A 20441-nucleotide genomic window follows, 5' to 3' on the forward strand; every position below is an offset into this window, starting at 1 on the left:
CTAAGGCTAGTAATTTTATTAATTGATTGGATGAATGAATGAAAGATTCTTTAAATTCTATAGCCCTTTACAATTTCAAAAGTTTCACACATGATTTCATATAATCTCATAATAACCCCATTTCTCCTACCCCAATATTGCCCCTCCCCCCTTCCCTCTCCCCACTGGCAACCACTACTTTGTTCTCTATATATGGGAGCCTCACTCTTTTTTGTTTTATTTACTAGTTTGTTGTGTTGTTTAGATTCCACATATAAGCAATATGTTACAGTATTTGTCTTTCTCTGTCTGACTTATTTCAATTAGAAGGCTAGTCATTTCTCCACTAAATCCCTTAAACTCTTCATAGCCCAGACTTTGTAAGTAGCAGACAGGGTATCGATTGCTCTTTAAAGGGGGTCCCCGGTGTGATCTGCTCTGGCTCTGAGCAGACGTCATCACTAGAAAGTAAGCCACGGTGATGCACTTGTCACTGATTCTCAAGACAGGGCATTGACTGCTTTTGTGAGATGTGCATGTTTCAATAGGGAAATGTTCCCTAACATCAGAAATTATTTCCTTTCCAAAATAAACTGGTAATCTCCGTTAGTCAGCTCAGGCTGCCATTACAAAATACCGTAGACTGGGAGGCTTAAACCATGGAAGTTTGTCTCTCACAGTTCTGGAGGCCGGCAGTCCCGGAACAGGGTGTCGGTGTGGCCGCACTCTACTGAGGGTTCTCTTCCTGGCTAGCAGACACATGGAGCTGTCTGGTGTCTCTCTTATAAAGACGCCCCTCCTATTATTATCAGGACCCACTCTTACGACCTAATTTAACCTTAACTACCTTCTTTATGGGCCTGTCTCTAACTGCCATCATCAACATATGAATTGTTTCTCGGGGGCTGGTGGGTCACACACACAGTTTGGTGCATAGCATCAGGTTTTGGGTGAGAAGTAATAAGAACTTAGAATTTGCCTTTTTCTATCACAAGGGGGAAAATTGTAAACAAAATTACCTATCGTATACCGCTGTTAAATCAAAGGGTAACTTGGCAGTGTTCAGAGCTGTAAACTGTTTGTACCCCTGCTTCTTTCCTCTCTGTTTCTTTGATTTCATTGCTTGAGACCAAATCTGCAATCGTGGTTGCTCTCTTGTCTTTGCTGGCTGTCCTCCCCTTGGCACCCCTGGGCACCCCAACAGTCTGGCCTTGAGTCCATTGGATTTATAAACTTTTTTTCTTCCCACCTTTCTATTGGCAAAATTTTAGACCTATAGAAAAATGGAAAGGGTAGTATAGTGAACACCCATATTTACCATTTAACTTTTGTCACATTTGTCTTATATCTCAACGTGTATACACACATGTGTACACACACACACACACACACACACACAGAGAAATAGACCTTTTTTCTTGAACCATTCGGAAGTATCTAGCACACGATCTTTTTACTCCTAGGTACCTCAGTGTGTGTCTGCTAACAACAGGGATATTTTTGTGTAATCACATGTTTTCACATCCAAGAAATTTAACATTGATACAACTATAATGTTTGGTATACACACAGCCCATATTCAAAGTTCCCTGTTCTGTTTTTTTTGTGTGTGTGTTTTTTTTGTTTTTGTTTTTTGCGGTATGCGGGCCTCTCACTGTTGTGGCCTCTCGCGTTGCGGAGCACAGGCTCCGGACGCACAGGCTCAGCGGCCATGGCTCACGGGCCCAGCCGCTCCGCGGCATGTGGGATCTTCCCGGACCGGGGCACAAACCTGTGTCCCCTGCATCGGCAGGTGGACTCTCAACCACTGCGCCACCAGGGAAGCCCTAGCACCACCAGGGAAGCCCTGTGTGTGTGTTTTTTTTAAGTCCATTCTGTCTCTCGAGCCTTACATATCGCGACCTTTCCTTTCCTATCTGTGTTTGGCCAGACCGCTGCCTTGCTCTTCCTGAAGTGTATGCCTTGCTTCTCTGCTTTCATGCCTCTGCGCAGGCTGCTTACCTTGTTTGGAGCCTGTCTCATTCCATCTTTCCCTGGTAAAATGCTGTGTTTCTAAATACATTTTAAGTGGTTCCTTCCTCTTCCATAAACTGTTTCTTGGTATCCTCTGGTGTGCTGTCTCCCTTCCCTAAACTATGTGAGCTCTTTGTACTCTTTTGTATAACATTTATTACATCCTGCCCTGTGTTAAATGTAGAATTTATGGACTTTTTTCCCCATCTCCCTTTTAGAACTATGAGCTTCTTGAACGCAGTCTCCGTGTAGCCTCTACCATCCTTTTTTGTTGCTCCCTAAGTATTTATTTGACCTACATCCAGAATGTTTTACATCGTGTTTTATTTTTAGAATAATTCATTTGTTTGTAGTGGTTTCTATTTCGGAAAGGCGGTCTGGTTTCCAGACATTGTCTTAAAGGATGGAAAGAACTAAGGGGTGTGGACTTTAGCAGGTACATAGGGATGGGATCTGAATTTTTTCCTCCTCTTTGGAACTGTGCCCACAGAGTCAAAGCTGTCAAACACAGCTGTGTCTAGTCCCATGCCCCTTAAGGGTTGTGTTTAGAATCGCGCTGGTGAGTGGGTGATAAACTTGGGGTGTTGTATAGCCTGTTGTGTCCGCAGCAGGAAGTGCTGGGGAATGACACAGAGCAGCTGTAAGATCTCTTCTTTTACATCTAGGTTCGAGATGCAGCAATAAACAGCTTAGTGGAAATTTACAGACATGTAGGAGAACGTGTGAGGGCAGATCTCAGTAAGAAAGGATTGCCACAGTCCCGGTGAGTTCAGACTTTTTTCCTTTCTTCTGCTCTTTCCCCCTGTACTCTTTCTCAGTTAACATCTTGGTTTGCACTGCTTATTTTGTTGTGGTAATTTTACTGAAAGAATATACGGTGAGAGGATCGGTGGATGGAGATCGCACCCAGATCACGTGTCAGGGGCCCCCTTTCATTCCACTTGCTCAAAAGTAAGCCTTTCTCACCCAGACGTCTAGCCAGGTCCCCTGCCACATACCGATTTTAGAAGCATATTTAAAAGTGTTTGGTGTTGGAAGATTCAGCATTCTCTCGGTTCATACGGTTCTACATTTTGTATACGCACGACACCTAGTATAGTAGGGGCTTGGAGAATATTTGTTTGAATGAAGCCTTTCCAGGATGAGTCTGGATAGAAACATATAAGTAATAATTCTGGAAAACATCTTTGAAATGATAGCTTTCTGGTCAGGAATGCCAGTCTCAATGTCCAAGTCTCCAGTGCAACGAGATCAGTGTCTTATCACATCCAGGACAACTTGAGTCCACAGATGTTTCTGTCGTAGTCAGAATTTTAAAAGTAATGAAAAGTCACTCACCTATGATTTTACCTACGACGGGGAAACCTTACACCAAATGAATTCTAAGCCTTTTGCCCGTCAATTCCATCGTGGGAGAAAGTGATATGAAAATCCTGGGAAGTTAGGCCTGGATGGGACTCACAGAGCGGCTTGTCTGGCCTGTCACTGTGTCCACGGGGACAGCAGAGGTCCGGAGGCAGGAAGTGGCTGGAGAGATCACCCAGCTAGCAAGTCAGGGCTCAGACTGAAGTCCTGTTCTTCATTTTCTCCACCCCGTTCCACAGAAGAGCTTACGGACTCTTGGGCATCTCGTTGTGGGATGGAATGTTGAAATATACAGGAGCCGTCTGCCGTGATGCCCCTCGGCCAGGTGTGACGGAAGTGGGCCACCTGACTTACCCTGCAGTCGGGGTGCCTGGAGCACCTGGGGGGGGGCATCTTTCTTTGTTGAGAGTCACATCTGACCCCAGTGCTGCTCTCACCATGGCCCCTGTAATTTTTTTTTTTTTAAGCACTACAAGACTTTATAATGGTGCTGGAAATAGTCCATGCTAGCAGACAGTGTGATCCATGAGCCCTGGGAGAGGGGTCGGCAGGGAGTGTGGCAGAGACCGCCTGTTTATACCGAGAGCCTTTCAGTGGGACAGAGGCAGCAGATGAGAATACAATGACTTTTCGTGTTTTTTACAAGAGGCAATCTGTGAGAACGGGGGTTTTTAATTCCTGTGTTTCATGAACCTCGACCTTCTGGTCTTTGAATAGATGGTGAGAACGCTTAGGAGGGAGCTGCATTAGAAAGTACCGACCGGGCTGTTAGGGAAAACTGGAGGGTGCAGATGAGCAGGAGAGCAGCGGCGGCTGTAGGGGTGGCTATTGAGTGATGACGTCACCAGCATTGTCGGGGAAGCAGGCCTTGGGCAGCGAAACCCTCTCCTGCTTCCGCACGGCATCACCGTGCTGAGTAGCTCGCGGTGAGCCTAGGCCATGACCGGCCCCGTCTTCCCCGTGGGATTCGGGGGTCGTGTCCGATGGTTGCTGTAGCAGCCGACGACGGCGAGGTGACATGGTGAAACTGAGATCTAGCGAGATGAGCACAGGAGGCAGCTCACTCTGCAGGCCTGCTTGCAGGGGTGGCCCGGCCTGCGGCCTGGGAGCTTGGATGTGGGGGGCTTCCACCATTTCCACAGAGTGGGCCGGGGGTGGGGGGGTCTCTTGCTGCAGCCCGGCCGGGGCGTGGCTGCCCTCCTGCTCTCCTGCGGGGGTCTGGCGATTGCGGAGCCTTAGGCAGGGGGTGCCTGGGTGACCAGCGCCCGTAAACCCTGCCCTCAGACTCAGCGAGCTCTCCCAGTGGCCGGCGTTCCACCCGCGGCGTCACAGCTTGTGGCTGGGGAATTCAGCCTGTGACTCTAGTGGGAAGCTTGCTCGGCTTTCCGTGGACTTCACCCCACACGCCCTCTCTCTTTGCTGATTTTCCTTGTGCGCTTTTACCGTAATGATCACAGCTGGGAGTGCGACTCTGTGCTGAGGCCTGTGAGTCCTCCTAGTGAATCATGAAACCTGGGGTGGTTTTGGGGACCCCTCCACGGAGATGGGTTCGGGTAAGGTCCCTCCTGGAGCTGGGGTTAGAACCTTCTCTTCCAGATTCCCAGTCATGTGGTTTCTTTCCCCCCATCACCCCTCACCCCCTTTTAAAAAGGAAATATTAAATAAATATTAAAAAGAAGCTACAGAAGAGTTAGAGCCTCTGTGAACAGGAATGAGAGTTTCCATTATCTCATGTTAGCTAAAATCCTTCCTAAAAATTCTGGACCGAAAGGAGAGGGTGAGCCTAGGGAAATGGACCCACATCTTTTACAGCCATTATTGTAAAAATTGGGCAGACACACAGTGCTTGGAGAACTAGGCTGTTAGTTCTTTAAAAACTGTAGTGAAAGGATCGGAAACTTCATGTTTCTTTGTATTTATGACAAGACAGTTACGTGGGATCTCACACTGTGAGGGCCAGAGGCTCCGGCCGCCACCTTAATTTTGTTGGGGACCGTGTCCAAGTGAAACCAGACATGGAAAGAATCTCCTACTGTTTGGGATACTGTTTGGGAAATTCAGTATCTGCTGTGTGTGGCTCCAAGTGGCTGACTGGAATACTTGAATATTCTAGACTTCTTTTACGTCATTACAGGGTTTTTTTGTTAACTGTGTGAGAGCATAGGGGAGTCTTCAGCTTGGCAAGATTCCATAGCACTAACAAAACAGTGTGGAATTTGCTTGATGTTTTCTAAAACTTGCGTTTAGTCCTGGAATAAAAACGTTATCGTCTTCCGAGTTTGTTCATTGAGCGAGTGCTGTATTTGAGAAGATTAATTGAATCTCTAGGAAATACGTGATGCAGAAGAATGCCTTCCTAATGTCAGCTACCTGACTTAGGGAATAAGAGTAATGATCTGATTTTGGCAGTAGTTTTCTTTGCCCATTTCACAGTTGGGAAGAGAGACTCGTACGCTCTCAGTTTCACTTTGGAGGAGCTGGAATCATGCTTTGGGGCCATGTGTTCAGTAGTTGTTGGAGTATTTCATCTGCTGGCTAAAGTCATGTTCCTCCCGAGAAGGGAGTGGAGATGTTTGGCCCGGTCTTCATTTTAGGAGGTGTCTCCCCTCCGTGGGGTGTCAGCACAGCTGAGCTGCGAACTTCATCAGCGTAGTATTTGGCCATTTTCCATTGTTTTACACGTATTGTTTTCACAGTTCACACACGTGATGTGTTCTGAAAACAAGTACTACAGGCTTCATTTCTAGCTGTCTGTTATACGAGGCCATACGCCGTAGGATATTTGTGAGGTGTGCTTGGAACTAAGGAAAACGTCGGTAGGTGCCCTGTCACTCCCTACCCAAGGCTTCCCTTCACAGACAGGTGCTGTCAGCCTGTGTGCACACTCACGGGCACCCCACTGTATGTGGCAGAATATATTTCCATTCCATATGGTGTATTTTAGTTTGCGAAGCTTTGGTAAAAAGATCACTGGTGTTAACTTTCTTCTGGAACCATCACCTGGGAACCAAGCTCCTGAAACAGCAGCAGCTTGAAATCTGATGATAGTTTAAGATAGAACCGAAGCTAGAACTGAAGCGTGTCAGCGGATGCATTGTAACTATTTGTTAAACTTTTCCTTCCTGTGAACCTACAGTTTTGAATAGCTCTCATAATATTTGTTCATTAAAAATTGTATAAACATTCACTAGCCATTATTATCTCATGATTGTATTGTTAAGGGGAGAATTGAGGCTTTCTTATTTTTAATTTTAATTTGCTTGCTAAAGCTTTGGTGTTATAGGGAGGGCCCAGGGCAAAAGCAGATGAGAAAGGTGCTCTGTAATACCCCCTCTCATTTTTTTTTTTTTTTTTTTTTTTTGCGGTACGCGTGCCTCTCACTGTTGTGGCCTCTCCCGTTCCGGACTCCGGACACGCAGGCTCAGCGGCCATGGCTCACGGGGCCCCGCCGCTCCGCGGCATGTGGGATCTTCCCGGACCGGGGCACGAACCCGTGTCCCCTGCATCGGCAGGCGGACTCTCAACCACTGCGCCACCAGGGAAGCCCCCCCCCCCTCATTTTTAAATTTTATTTTCTGTCATTCATACAGAGAGAGTTGACTAGGTTTACAAGATACATTGAAAAAAGGCAATTCCTTATCTCTCCTGCCATTTTTCCTTAGAGGCAAACACCGTCAACTGTTTTTACTGACTATGTTGTATCTGTTGCTCTGCCTCTAAATACTGTGCATGCACTGCTGTTTCTTAGTTTTGTGTCAATCTAAGAATTTTACTTCACATTACGGAGGGTGAATTTCAGCTCTCTTTCCTCTTACCCTCCCTCAGGGGCACTTACCATCTCCTCATCCACCAAACGTAGTCACGTTTTCATTTTGATGAGGACGACATTTAGTTTATTCTCTGGCTGTGTAGGCTGTTCACAGCTCCCTATTTATGTTTGGTGAACTTTGATGACTCTACCGTCTCTCCCCACCCCCGTGCACCCTGTTTCCCTGGGTTAGTGTCTTGCCTTCATCCGTGTAGTTGTCTGCATGCTCCTCTTGCACCAGCGCTGTCTACCCACTGACGTACGAGTCAGGTACGTCTCCTTGAGCCTGCCCTTGCAGTCCACAGCAGCCGCCTCCACTGCCTCTCACTTACCTTGTCGTCCTCTGGGGACTGCACTGCACCTTTCTCTGCAGGTGCACCTGCTGTTTCTTGGAGACGACGTCCTTCTTGGTTTTGTCCCTCATCATAATGGTGAGTATCTTCCAGTAGCTTTCTGAGAAAAGATGTGGAGAAGGAAAGTTTTTTGAGTCTGAGAATATTTTTATTCTATCTCGGTATTGATAGTTTGTCAGGGTTTAGAGATCTAGGTTGGAAGTCCTTTTTTTCCTTCAGAATGTTGAAGTTCATGTTCCCACTCCCCTGCTTGTGTCCCAGCTTTCAGTGTTTCTAGTGAGAACCCAAAGTCATTCTGATTCTTTATTGTATGTCAATAACTTCGGTTCTCTTTGTCCTCACCGTTTGTCTGAAGCTTTATGATGATGGGTCTTATATGAGACTCTTTTCATGTCTTGTTGTGCACTTGGAGGGCCTTTCAGGCTGGAACCTCATGCTGTCTAGATCTGGGCAAGTTTCTTTAAAAATGTAATGACCGCTTGGACTAGTTGGTCTTCTAATTCTCTTATTGTTCTCTCCCATTTATAGCTTCACAGTTTTGCCCTGTGAGTAATGCTCCTGTGAAAATGGGTGTACAAATATCTGTCCCATTCCCTGCTTTCAGTTCTTTTGGGTGTAAGCTTTTTTTTTTTTTCCTGTGGTACGCGGGCCTATCACTGTTGTGGCCTCTCCCGTTGCGGGGCACAGGCTCCGGACGCGCAGGCTCAGCGGCCATGGCTCACGGGCCCAGCCGCTCCGCGGCATGTGGGATCCTCCCGGACCGGGGCACGAACCCGTGTCCCCTGCATCGGCAGGCGGACTGTCAACCACTGCGCCACCAGGGAAGCCCCTGGGTATAAGCTTTTTGAGGAACCGCCATTCTGTCCTGCAGCTGCTGCACCATTCTGCATTCCTGTCTTCAGTACACATCCTGCCAACAATTGTTATCTCCTGTTTTGTTTTGTTTTGTTTTGTTAAATAGCCATCCTAATGAGTTTCTCTTTGTGCTTTTGATCCTCATGGAATCTTTGTGGGACCTTTGTTGAAAATCAGCTGACCACTAATATAAAGGTTTCTTGGGAATTCCCTGGCGGTCCAGTGGTTAAGAGAGCCCGGGTTCAATACCTGCTCAGGGAACAAAATCCCATAAGCCACGCGGGGTGGACAAAAAAAAAAATTTCTTTCTGTAATCTCAGTTCTATTCCGTTGATCTGTATGCCTGTCCTTCTACTGGTAGCACACTGTCTTGATTAATTTAACTTTGTAGTAAATTTCGAAATCCACGTTTGTTCTTTTAAAGATTGTCTTGGCTGTTCTGGGTCCCTTTTGTGTCCATGTGAATTTTATGATGTGTTTGTCAATTTCTGCAGAAAAGGACAGCTGGGATTTTGGTAGGAACTGAATCTGTAATGAGTTTGGGGAATAGTGCCATCTTAACAACATTGCCTTCCAGTCCATGAACGTGGAATGTCTTTCCATTTTTAAAAGTCTTTAATTACTTTCAGCAATTGCTTAGTAGTGTCCAGTGGACAAGTTTTACACTTCCTTTGTTAAATTAACTCCTATGTATTTTCTTTTGGTGCTATTGTAAGCAGAATTTTTAAATTTCAATTTCAGATGGTTCATTGTTAACGTAGGGAAATACAATTGATTTTTTTGTATTGATCTTGAACCTGCAACCTTCCTGAACTCCCTGGTTCTAAAGGTTTTGCCGTGCACTTCTTAGGATTTTTAAATACAAGATATGTCGTCTGCCAGTAGAGAGAGTTTATTTCTTCCTTTCCAATCTAGGTGCCTTTTATTTCCTCTTTTTTTGCCTAAAAGCCCTGGCTGGAACTTGCAGTAAGATGTTGAATAGAAGTGCTGAGAGGGGACAGCATTGTCCTGTCCTGATCTTAGAAGAAAAGCTTTCAGTCTCACACCATATTTTATAATGTTCGCTTTGGGTTTTTTTTCTGTATGACTTTATGAGGTTGATAAAGTTTTATTCCTAGTTTCTTGAGTGTTTTTATCATGAAAGGATGTTGGATTTTTTCAAATACTTTTTCCACATCTACTGAGAGGATTATGTAACTTTGTTTTTTATTCTCTTGATATGTTGTATTATATTATATATTATATTATATTGATTTTCAGATATTGAACCAACTCTGCATTCCTAGGACAAATATCACTTGGTTATGGTGTACAACTCTTTTTACTTCTGCTGGATTCACAAGGAGTATTGGTCTGTACTTTTATTGTGATGTCTTTTCTGGTTTTGTTGTTACTGTAATATTAGCCTCATAGAAAGCATTCCCTCCTCTTCTGTTTTTTAGGGGTATATATATATTTGTTTAATTAGTAGACTTATTTTTTAGAGCAGTTTTCGTTTTATAGAAAAACTGACTGGAAAGGACAACAGAGTTCCCTTATTCTGTCCTCCCCTGCTCACAGTTTCTCCCATTCTGGTCTCTATTTTGAAAGAGTTTGTGAAGGATTGGTGCTAATTCTTTTTTAAACATTTGTTAGAATTCACCACAGGTGAAGCCATTTGGGCCTGGGCTTTGCTTTAGGGATGCAGTTTTGATTCCTGAATTCAATTTCTTTACTTGTTATAGGTCTATTCAGATTTTGTTTCTTCTTGTGTCAGTTTTGGTAGTTTGTGTGTGTCCAGGAATTTGTCCATTTTATCTAAGTTAACTAATTTTTCACATACTGTTGTTCATAGTGTTCTCCTGTGATCCTTTTTATTTTTGTAAGGACAGTAGTAATGTGCATTCTTTCATATTTTTATTTCAGTAATTTGAGTCTTCTTTCTTCTGCCCTATCTAGCTAAAAGTTTCTCAAATTTGTTGATCAAAGAACTGACTTTTGGTTTGTTGATTTTTCTCTATTGTTTCTCTCTTCCCTGTTTCATATATTTCTACTCTAATCTTTGTTATTTCCTTCCTTTTGCTTGATTTGGTTTGCTTTTTTTTTTTTTCCTCTCAGTTTTTTAAGGTGAAGGTTAAGTTATTGATTTGGGGTCTTTGTTTTCTTATAGGCATTTGTTTGGCTGCATTTCATAAGTTTTGGTACGTTGTGCTTTTTTCTTGAAGTATAGTTGTTGTACAATGTTACATAAGTTACAGGTGTACAAAACAGTGATTCACAATTTTTAAAGGTTATACTCCATTTATAGTTATTATAAAATACTGGCTATATTTCCTTTGTTGTACGATATATCTTTATAGCTTATTTTATACCTAATAGTTTGTACCTCTTAATGCCCCTATTTTGCCCCTCTCCCTTTCCTCTTCCCACTGGTAACCACTAGTTTGTTCTCTATAAGTCTGTTTGTTATATTCACTAGTTTTTTTTTTTTTTTTTAGATTCCACATATAAGTAATATCATACAGCATTTGTCTTTCTGTCTGACTTATTTCAGACACAAAGTACACAAAGTACAAAAAGTACACAAAGTACAAAAAATACTTTCACAAAGTATGTTGTACTTTCATTTTCATTCATCTCAAAGTAGTATCTAATTTCCCTGTTATTTTCATCTTTGACCTGTTTGTTATTAGGGCTGTTTTGTTAAATTCCTACATTATTTGTAACTTTCCCATTTCTATTTGTTATTCATTTCTAATTTTTTCCTATTGTGGTCAGAGATCATAATTTCTGTGTTCTGTGGTTTCGGTTCTTTCAAGTTTATTGCGGCTTGTTTTATGGCCCAACATGTGGCCTGTCCTGGAGAATGTTCCATGTGCACTTGAGAAGAATCTGTATTTGAAATGTGCAGTATTGAAGTCTTCTGTTGATACTGATGAATTACCTAGTTCTCTCTTCAGTTCTGTCACTTTTTGTTTCATATATTTTGGGGCTCTGTTCTTAGGTGCTTATAATTGTGTCTTTCTGATACACTGATCCTTTTATCACTGTAAAAATGTCCTTCTTTGTCCGTGGTAGCAATTTTTGTCTTGAAGTCTATACTGTCTGATATTACTATAGACACCCTAGGTCTGTTTTGAACACTGTTTGCATGGATTATCTTTTTACATCCTTTTACTTTCAACCTTTGTGTCTTTGTGTCTAAAATGAATCTCTTGCAGATAGCATGTAGGTGGGTCTTGTTTGTTTATTCAACTTGAAAATCTTTGCCATTTAATTGAAGTGTTTAATCCATTCATATTTAATGTAGTACTGATAAGGTACACTATTACTGCTATTTTATTTTGCTCTTTGTGTTCTGTATGTCATGACTTTCTTGTTCCTCTATCCTTTCATTACTGCCTTATTTTGTAATAAATAGATATTTTCTAGTATGCCAGTTTAATTTTCTTGCTGTTTGTTTTATGGAATTATTAGTGTGTTTGTTCTGGGGATTTCAATTAACATCTTAAATTATAGCAGTCTAGTTTGAATTATTATTCTTAATTTTAGTATTAAAAACTTTACTCCTACATAGCCCTATTTTCTCCCCACCTCTCTGTTGCTATTCTTGTTATACAGATTACACCTTTGTACACTATAAGCTAGCCAACATACAGTTTTATAATTATTGCTTTATTCAGTGTCCTTTTAAGTCATGTAGGACCAGCGAAGAGTTAACAACAAAAAAATAACATTTGTACTGTCTTTTATGTTTACCTGTGTTTTATATTTACCTTTGTAGTTTTTCATCACCTCTTGTGATGTGTGGAGGATTGGTTCCAGGACCCCCTGTGGATGCCAAAAATCCATGGTTGCTCGAGTCTCTTATATAAAATGGTGTAGTATTTGCATATAACTTATCCTCTTGTATGCTTTAAACCATCTCTAGGTTACTTAAAATACCTAAACACAATGTAAATCCTATGTAAATAGTTGCTGGCATGTGACAAATTCAAGTTTTCTTTTTTGGAACTTTCTAAAATTAAAAAAAAAATCTTTTTGGTCCACGGTTGGTTGAATCCCCAGATGTGGAACCCACGAATATGGAAGGCTGACTGAACTTTTACTGGTGTTCTTTATGTCTCCATGTGGATTTGGGCTCTTGTACTGTGTTCTTTCATTTCAATTCACAGTCTTATTTTATTTTTTGCTTATCAAGAAATGTCCTAAATTCTCCTTCATCCCCCCGGCCCCCGCCACCATGCAATATAATAATAAAGACAATATAATAAAGTCTGCACTTTATTATATTGGTAGTATGGCTTCATGTAAAGACTGAAGTGTCTTTGGTCCAGAGAGGATTCTCCGCTTCATTTTTGAAGGTTGATTTTATTGGATATAGAATTCTTGGTTGAGATTTTTAGTTTCAGGACTTTGAATATATTATCCCACAGCTGCCTGGCCTCCATTGTTTTTTGTTTTTGGGTTTTTTTTTAAACATCTTTATTGGAGTATAATTGCTTTACAATGGTGCATTAGTTTCTGCTTTATAACAAAGTGAATCAGCTATGCATATACATATATCCCCATATCTCCTCCCTCTTGCATCTCCCTCCCTCCCACCCTCCTATCCCACCCCTCTAGGTGGTTACAAAGCACTGAGCTGCTCTCCCTGTGCTATGCGGCTGCTTCCCACTAGCTGTCTATTTTACATTTGCCTCCATTGTTTTTAATGAAAAATCAGTTACTAATCTTATTGGGGAGCCCTTGTACGTGATGAATGGCTTCTCTATTGTTGTTTTCAAGGTGTTCTCTTTGTCTTTTCTTTTAATCCTTTGCTTATTATGTGTCTAGGTTAGGATCTCTTTAAGTTTATCCCATTGGGAGTTTGTTGAGCTTCATGAATTTAGAACGTTTTCGGTCATTATTTCTTCACATACTTTTTCTGTCCTTTTTCCTTTCCCCTCTCCTGGGATTCCAATTAAGTGTATGTTGGTATAGTAAGAAGATAATCTCTGAGGCTCTGTTTATTTATTTATTTATTTTTCCTGTTCATTTTTCTTCTGTTTCTCAGACATGATAGTGTCAATTGACTCATCTGCAAGTTTGCTGCTGCTTTTTCTCCCAAATCACTGTTGAGCCTCTCTAGTGAATTTTTATTTTTATTTTTTTTAAAAATTATTTTATTTATTTATTTATTTTTTGGCTGCGTTGGATCTTCGTTGCTGTGTGCGGGCTTTCTCTAGTTGCAACGAGCAGGGACTACTCTTTGTTGCGGTGCGCAGGCTTCTCATTGCGGTGGGTTCTCTTGTTGCAGAGCATGGGCTCTAGGCGCACAGGCTTCAGTAGTTGTGGTACACGGGCTTCAGTAGTTGTGGCTCGTGGGCTGTAGAGCACAGCCTCAGTAGTTGTGGCGCATGGGCTTAGTTGCTCCGTAGTATGTGGGATCTTCCCGGACCAGCGCTCGAACCCGTGTCCCCTGCATTGGCAGGCGGATTCTTAACCACTGTGCCACCAGGGAAGCCCTGAATTTTTAATTTTAGTTGTTTATAAATGTTTAATTTCATTTCGAGAATTTCTGTATGATTCTTATGTTTTCCATCTCTTCATTGATATTCTGTATTTGGTGAGACCTTGGTTCTTATATTTTCCCCAGGCTTGCTGTTGTTGGTGTTGTTTTCGTTGCTCATTGCTTGTTTAGTGACTTATCTGAACTAATGCTGTAAAGTCTGTATTTTTTGGTTGTGTGTGTTTACTATAGTCATCTGTCCTTGGTTAGGTTAGCGTTCAGCTGATGATTGGACAGGGGTTTCCTTCAGTCCCTTTGCTGAAGGCTCTGTTTGTTGGGACGTGCTTTCAGTGTTCTGGCAGGCAGTTTATAAGTTACTGCCCTTATGTCTCTTTACTGCCTGCTTGTGCAGAATCTCACAGTAGGCAGAGGTGAGACGTTAGTGCCTTGGGTCATTCTCAGGCATGCACACAGCCTTGTCCATATATGCGATCTTCTAGATTCCCAGGAATGTGTCAGAGCTTTTCAAAGTTTCCTGAGAACATCTCATCCTCCAGTTTTTCCTTATAAGTTTTTTGGTCAGTTTCTTTGCCCCAGTGGTTATTGCCGTGTTAAATAGTCATTGTGGATTCTTGATTGTGGCCTCAGGGAAAAGGGTCTCACACTGAGCATGCTCTGAGTGAGGTGCGATAAAGACAAGCCCTGTGAATGGGGGTTCAGGGATATGCCAGGCAGGTCAGATAATGACAGTTCTCTGGGAATGCGGATTCTTAGGGGCTCCAGACTTGTTCAACTTTTTCTAGTGGTTGTGAGGCTGTTGGTTTTCAGCCTGAGTTGAGATGGAAATAGGGCACTTGCAAAGCAATGGAAAACTTACTGTTCTTACCAAGATTCAGCCTTTTTGCTTGAAGAATGCTCGGATTGTTGCAAGCCTTTGTTTAATTTCCAGTTTTGGAAAACTTGATTTTGCTGATGTTTTCTTTGCTTCTTTGGAGGAGCAGATTTTCAGAGGTCCTTATGGTGCCATTTTGAAGGGCTCCTCCCCGTGTGCTTTTTTTTTTTTTTTTTAAAGAATTGTGTTGCATTCTTTTTTAAAAAAAATTTTTTTTAATTTATTTATTTATTTATGGTTGTGTTGGGTTTTCGTTTCTGTGTGAGGGCCTTCTCCAGCTGGGGCAAGCGGGGGCCACTCTTCATCGCGGTGCGCGGGCCTCTCACTATCGCTGCTTCTCTTGTTGCGGAGCACAGGCTCCAGACGCGCAGGCTCAGCAGTTGTGGCTCACGGGCCCAGCCGCTCTGCAGCATGTGGTATCCTCCCAGACCAGGGCTCGAACCCGTGTCCCCCGCACTGGCAGGCAGACTCTCAACCACTGTGCCACCAGGGAAGCCCCCTGTGTGCTTTTATAATTAAAATATTTTCTCATCTCTTTGGAAATATAAATAATATATTAAAAACTGTTTGGAGCTTCCCTGGTGGCGCAGTGGTTGAGAGTCTGCCTGCTGATGCAGGGGACACGGGTTCGCGCCCCGGTCCGGGAAGATCCCACATGCCGCGGAGCGGCTGGGCCCGTGAGCCATGGCCACTGAGCCTGCGCATCCGGAGCCTGTGCTCCGCAACAGGAGAGGCCACAACAGTGAGAGGCCCGCGTACCGCAAAAAAAAACAAACAAACAATCTGTTCGTAGTCTTTTCTCTAAATTGGGATTTGGGAGTGGGGTATGTGTGTGTTCCTTTTGGTCTCTCTTTTTCATATTACAAGCTTTGCTCATATAGTTTATAATCCTTGGTACGTACTCATATTTAAGAGTAGTGGACTGAAAAGCCAATTATAAACTCTGAGTGTAGAACTGGAGCTTGTTTACCATGAGATTACTAGTATTTGCTTTTAGGAGATTATTTTAAACTTATAAAATATTCTAGGAAGGCGTAATTAGATCTAAATCTTACAGTAAAATAAACACCAGTTGCATTGAAGAGTTGAAAATAAAATTTAAATTCAGAAAAATCAGAGGAAAATGGTATTGGGTTATTTGTCAAACTAGTGAAGAAATTTATTTTATATTTGAGATTTAAAATTTAGAAAGTGCAAAAAAAATTGGTGGCTTCAGAGGGTAATCATTAGTTATGTATTCAACGTCTTTGAACCTGTAAAACTCACCCTTTCAGACTTGTGCAAGTTGGTAGGTCCTGGGAGAGGCATTTTGTATTGCTGTGCTCAGGGCTAGGAGACAGAAGGCACTCCCAGGGGAGGTTTTGTTGCTCTCGGGCTGTCATAGAGCCAGGCTCCTGCGATCCCGGGGTGGTCATCTGGGCAGAAGCCATTGTCTAGGCAGCTGTTGAGGCAGGAGCTGGAAAGCACGGCTGCCTGAAGTAATTCTGAATTATGGTGCAGGTGCCAACAGCGGTAATCATCTTAGCCTTCCCATACCTAGTCGTCTGGGCCTACCAGTTGTGGGTCCCGTGGCCGCTGTGAGGAGACCCTACCTGCGAGCTACAGAGAATCTACAGGTGCTTCCACAGTTGCCATCGATAATGGTGAATGCTCTCCCAGGAACGGAGGAAATACTCGCCCCTCCCAGTGATTTCAGGGACAGCCAGCTGGAGGTGCCCTTTGTCCCCGATGTGCAGCCTTGCAGACATGCTCATGTCAGAGGGTGTGGCTATGATGCAATAAAGTGGTACCTTGGTCAGGGCAGGCCCCGGCAACCTGTGTAGGGATATTATTCATGGGCTTGGTAAGCCAGTGGGGATCTTTGTTACTTATCAAAGGGCAGGTGATGGAAACATCATAAGAACTTGATTCTAAGGCATCTTTCCAGATTTTTAGTAACCACGGGAGTTGCAAGTGAGCAGTAGTTTTACTCATCTGGTCCTGGGATGACAAATAGAACTTTAACTCAGTGCCGACTTTGATTCATTGGTCGTAGCTGCCTGGAGCAGTTTTGGGAAGGATTCTGAGGCTACATCTGGACTTAGATGGAAAGATGGGTTGAAAAGATCAATATCCGCCATAGGACGGGAAGCGGGAGGGGCCGTGTTATCAGGCTGGTTCATCCCCTTCACTTACCTCGTGTTTGCTTATGAGTATTTTTGGCTCCCTTGTTTCCTAGAATGTCACAGTCTAAGTAGAATAGAATGAAGTAGAGGTAAGTAGGAGCTCTAGAGGGTGGGACCTTCCCACACTCAGCATCTAGCTAGCTCAGTGCTGGCTCAGCCAATGAACGAGTGCATGAGCTGAGACCGGAGTGTGTGAACTACCTAGTTTTCCACCATGCACGCGGGGGCGGGACCAGGCACCAGCCTTCTCATTCGGTGATGTCACCCTCCTGCATGATGTGATGTGTGGTGTACACAGAATACCAAAGATAATATAGGTCCCATTCCTATACCCAAGGGGCTTCCATCCTGGTTGGAAAGGAAATCAAACATGTTTGAAATGATTAGAGCTTGTATGACAGGCTGGTTTGTAGGAAAGTGCTAACGTTTCTAGTCTAGTCCTGGAAGTGGGTGGCGTAGGTTTCAATGCAAAAGTGCGTGACTTTGGAATCTCAACCTTTAGGCTTATTCCAATATATCTGTGTTGCATTCGGAAAGCCTCTTTTTTCTTGAGTTTTCCTACAAGGTAAACCCCACCCCCACCCCCAGTTTTCCTCTCATTTTCGGTGTCACTAGGATGGAATATTTGGTGGTTAAAGAGTTTTGCTTCTTTTAAAATGTCACGGTGAAAATGATCCACTAATAGAATATACATGTCATGCAGATTTTTAAGCTGAGGATTATCCAGTCACAACATTTGCTTCTAGAGAAATTATTTACAGCATTTTTAAAATAAGCAAAAGTCACAGAAAAGCCTTTGTACTGTAATATCAATGCATTTTGAAAATCTTTGTCCTGAGTAATCAGCAGTCTGTGCTTAGACAGAAATAGGAGATATAAACAGTTTTCATGATGCATACATTTTATGTAGAGACGTCAGTCAGCTTAGTATAATGTCTGAGAGCCTGGGCTCTGGGTTCTTATTCTCAGGGCTGGCATCTCTACCCTGACCAAGTGTGTTACCTTAAGTAAGGGGGTTTTGATTTTCTCGTCTGTCATATGGGGATACTGATAACCCCTTATACAGCTGTTGCAAGAATCAAAGGAGATTTTTCAGGTAGAGCTTAGGTCGGTGCTTGGCTTGTAATAAGCAGGTGCTCACTCATTGTTGGCTATTGATAATGCTGTTAGCATAGCTACTGTTGTTGTTAGATGGGTCTGTTATCAATGAGTGAGACTCACCTTCAGTGTATACTATGATTGTAAATATGTTAATGTAATTGTAATATGGTTAATAGTTTGTATAATATATATATATATTTTTTTTTCATACAGGTTGAATGTAATTTTTACAAAATTTGATGAAGTCCAAAAATCTGGAAACATGATACAGTCTGCAAATGGTGAGTAGAAAAAGCAACCATTCTACTTTTGCTTCTTCACTTCCACTTTTAGCATAAGTATTACTTACACTATATGCTATTCCTGAATAGCTGAATTTGATACCTTGATAGGAGTTTCTAGGTCTCAAGATTTAACCTCCATTTACCTACTTTCCCAAGCTCGAAACTATGGAGTTGTCATTGACTTTCTTTTATAACCTACACTGAATCCATCAGCTAATCCTGTTGCCTTTATTTTTAAAAATACATCTAGAATCCCAAAGATTCCCTGTGTAACTGCTCCTCTCCTCCTAGTACAAGCCATCACGATGTTTTGCCTGCACTCCTGATTTTATTCTCTCCCCACACCTAAAGTCTGTTTTTCACTCAGCAGCCAGACTGATCCATTTAGAATGTAGTGCAAGTAACGTTAATCCCTTGTTCATCAGAATCCCCCAGAGGTTTCCCAGCACAGTGACTCACGGTGCCCCACCGGGCCCTGCCTGACCTGCAGCCCCCATTCTGAGGTCATCTACCATTGTTCTTCCTGAAAGTTCTCTTGGCTCCAGCCTGTTGGCTTCCTTGCTAATTTTTAGCATGTTTCTCCTGCTTCAGGGCCTCTGTGCTTGTGATTCCTTCTGCTTGAGGCACTTGTTCCCAGCTGTCATTAGGGCCTCCTCCTTATCCCACCCAGAGCTCGGCTGCAGTCTCGCCTCATTACACAGGCGTCCAGAACAGCGCACCCAGTGTTGTAAGGGAACGCTCTCTGCCCTCACCTGGCGTGACTTTCCTCCTTAATGAATATTACTGCAGAACTGTTTTTTTGTTTATTCATGAGGGTAAGAACTTTGTTTTTTTTTTCTCTTCTTTATCCTTAACGCCGTTTGGAAGTCATCAGAAAGTCTGTTGCCAACAAGAAGTTTTCTAACGTTGGATACATCATTGTATCATAGCTGTTTCAGGATTGCTAGGGATCTGAGATCATAGCGTAGCCTTCAGATTTTGACTATCTTGAGGCTGTTAAAGAAGTTTGAGTGATTTCCTGCAAAGGGACATAGTACTTGAGGGCAGAGCAGGAAACAGAATCCAGGTCTTTAAGCTCACACTCTAGTTGTGTACCCGTCGTTGCCAGTACGGAATTTGTTTTTAAATAGCATGTTTCTTATAAAATGCTTTTTTAAAATTTCTTTTTCATACATTTGTAAAATCGTTACAGTATTAAAAGAAAAAAGATTAATTATGATTCTGCTATCACCAGCAAATCAGTTTTCATTTTTCTGTATTATCTTCTAATTAATTTTCCTATAACTGTATAATTTGTATGCAGTTTTAACCATGGCATAATTCTGCATATTACCCTCTACTTTTATATATACTTTTCTGTGTGCTTTCAACTGTATCATTGGTAGAGCTGAGACCAGTGATGAGGGGGGTTGACAGTGTGTGTGGGCAGAGCTGTCCAGCCAATTGCTAGACGCGTGCTTTTATTTTGTATTTTATTTTTTTGTTTTTTATTTCGTTTTGTTTTACGCTTATTATTTTTCTTATTGGAGTATAGTTGCTTTACAATGTTGTGTTAGTTTCTGCTGTACAGCAAAGTGAATCAGCTATATGTATACATATATCCACTCTTTTTTAGATTTCCTACACATTTAGGTCACCACAGGGCATTGAGTAGAGATCCCTGTGCTGTACAGCAGGTTCTCATTAGTTATCTGTTTTATACATAGTAGCGTATATATGTCAAGCCCAATCTCCCAGTTCATCCCACCCACCCACCCCTTCCCCTCTTGGTATCCATAAGTTTGTTCTCTACATCTGTGTCTCTGTTTCTCCTTTGCAAATAAGTTCATCTGTACCATTTTTCTAGATTCCACATATAAACGATATTATATGATATTTGTTTTTCTCTTTCTGACTTACTTCACTCTGTTATGACAGTCTCTAGGTCTGTCCACGTCCCTGCAAATGGCACTATTTCATTCCTTTTTATGGCTGAGAATATTCCATTGTGTGTATATATATATATATACACACATACATATATATATATATATATGTATGTATATATATACCACATCTTTATCCATTCCTCTGTTGATAGGCATTTAGGTTGTTTCCATGTCCTGGCTATTGTAAATAGTGCTGCAGTGAACACTGGGGTGCATGTATCTTTTCGA

The 20441-nt window shown here is 42.4% G+C and overlaps 1 protein-coding gene and 1 long non-coding RNA gene across 8 annotated transcripts in view; one reads left to right on the top strand and one right to left on the bottom strand.

The window, feature by feature from the left end:
- The window catches only part of CLASP1 (cytoplasmic linker associated protein 1), a 269984-nt gene that overhangs the window by 96051 nt on the left and 153492 nt on the right, over window positions 1-20441 (top strand). For 6 of the 7 annotated variants that reach the window (XM_049712736.1, XM_049712737.1, XM_049712729.1 and 3 more), the window contains 2 exons: window positions 2658-2755; window positions 18215-18282. In XM_049712736.1, the coding sequence (XP_049568693.1) occupies window positions 2658-2755; window positions 18215-18282 (166 nt within the window). The remainder of the gene's footprint in view (window positions 1-2657; window positions 2756-18214; window positions 18283-20441) is intronic. The other variant, XM_049712734.1, reaches the window with a different exon arrangement.
- On the bottom strand, window positions 1126-16402 carry LOC125965070 (uncharacterized). Its single transcript, XR_007478563.1, has 4 exons — window positions 16328-16402; window positions 16002-16191; window positions 7498-7618; window positions 1126-1252 (listed from the first exon to the last, which is right to left on the bottom strand). It is a non-coding gene; the product is annotated as an uncharacterized LOC125965070 (long non-coding RNA).

Source organism: Orcinus orca, chromosome 7 (assembly GCF_937001465.1).
Source record: "Orcinus orca chromosome 7, mOrcOrc1.1, whole genome shotgun sequence".
Classification (NCBI taxonomy): Eukaryota; Metazoa; Chordata; class Mammalia; order Artiodactyla; family Delphinidae; genus Orcinus; species Orcinus orca.